Genomic DNA, 588 nt, shown 5'->3' with positions numbered 1-588 from the left:
CCGGGCCACCCGGCTGCCCCAGGGGACCTGCGAGCCCGAGGCCCGGCCCCCCAAGCCCTGGCTCCCAGCCCCCGGCGCCTGACGCCTGCCCTGCTCTGGGCACGGTGAGGACGTGTCCCCCGCCAGGCCTGCCGGGGCGCGAGCGGGTCGCTGCCGGGGGCCGGGTCCCACGACAGTCTCCTAACTTTTATCACGGGACACGTCAGCGTGTGCAAAACCAGAGGGAAGATGCGACGGGCATCCCTGAGCCCTGCTGGTGGCACGGAAGGTCCCGCGGTCGGAGCCAGGACGCGGCCCAGCCCTGCTTCCAGCCACAGCCTGCCAGGATGTCCCCCGAGCCCCACCAGCCGGGACGCAGGCAGCCCAGAGGGATGCGGTGCAGTGTGGGACTGGGGCCCCCTCGCCCCTGGTGCCCACCCCGGGCCGTACCCCACGGGTACCTCTTCTGCTTGTAAGTCAGCATGGCCTCCGCGATGGGCAGCTGGTGGGCACAGTTGGCCCCCGCGATGTACTGCGTGACTCTGGACACGATGTCCGGTGTGTCCTGGGCTGTAGGAAGTGGTGAGGGGCTGTGAGAGGGAGTCGTGA

General features: G+C 70.9%; 1 protein-coding gene across 1 annotated transcript in view; it reads right to left on the bottom strand.

Moving 5' to 3' along the window:
* The window catches only part of PACS2 (phosphofurin acidic cluster sorting protein 2), a 52,962-nt gene that overhangs the window by 9,928 nt on the left and 42,446 nt on the right, over positions 1-588 (bottom strand). The window contains exon 17 of the mRNA XM_025042133.1: positions 441-549. Within this exon, the coding sequence (XP_024897901.1) occupies positions 441-549 (109 nt within the window). The remainder of the gene's footprint in view (positions 1-440; positions 550-588) is intronic.

The sequence above is a fragment of the Pteropus alecto genome, unplaced genomic scaffold (genome assembly GCF_000325575.1).
Source record: "Pteropus alecto unplaced genomic scaffold, ASM32557v1 scaffold8, whole genome shotgun sequence".
Lineage (NCBI taxonomy): Eukaryota > Metazoa > Chordata > Mammalia > Chiroptera > Pteropodidae > Pteropus > Pteropus alecto.
Note: the sequence above shows the minus strand (reverse complement) of the source record. Positions and strands in the feature narration are given on the sequence as shown.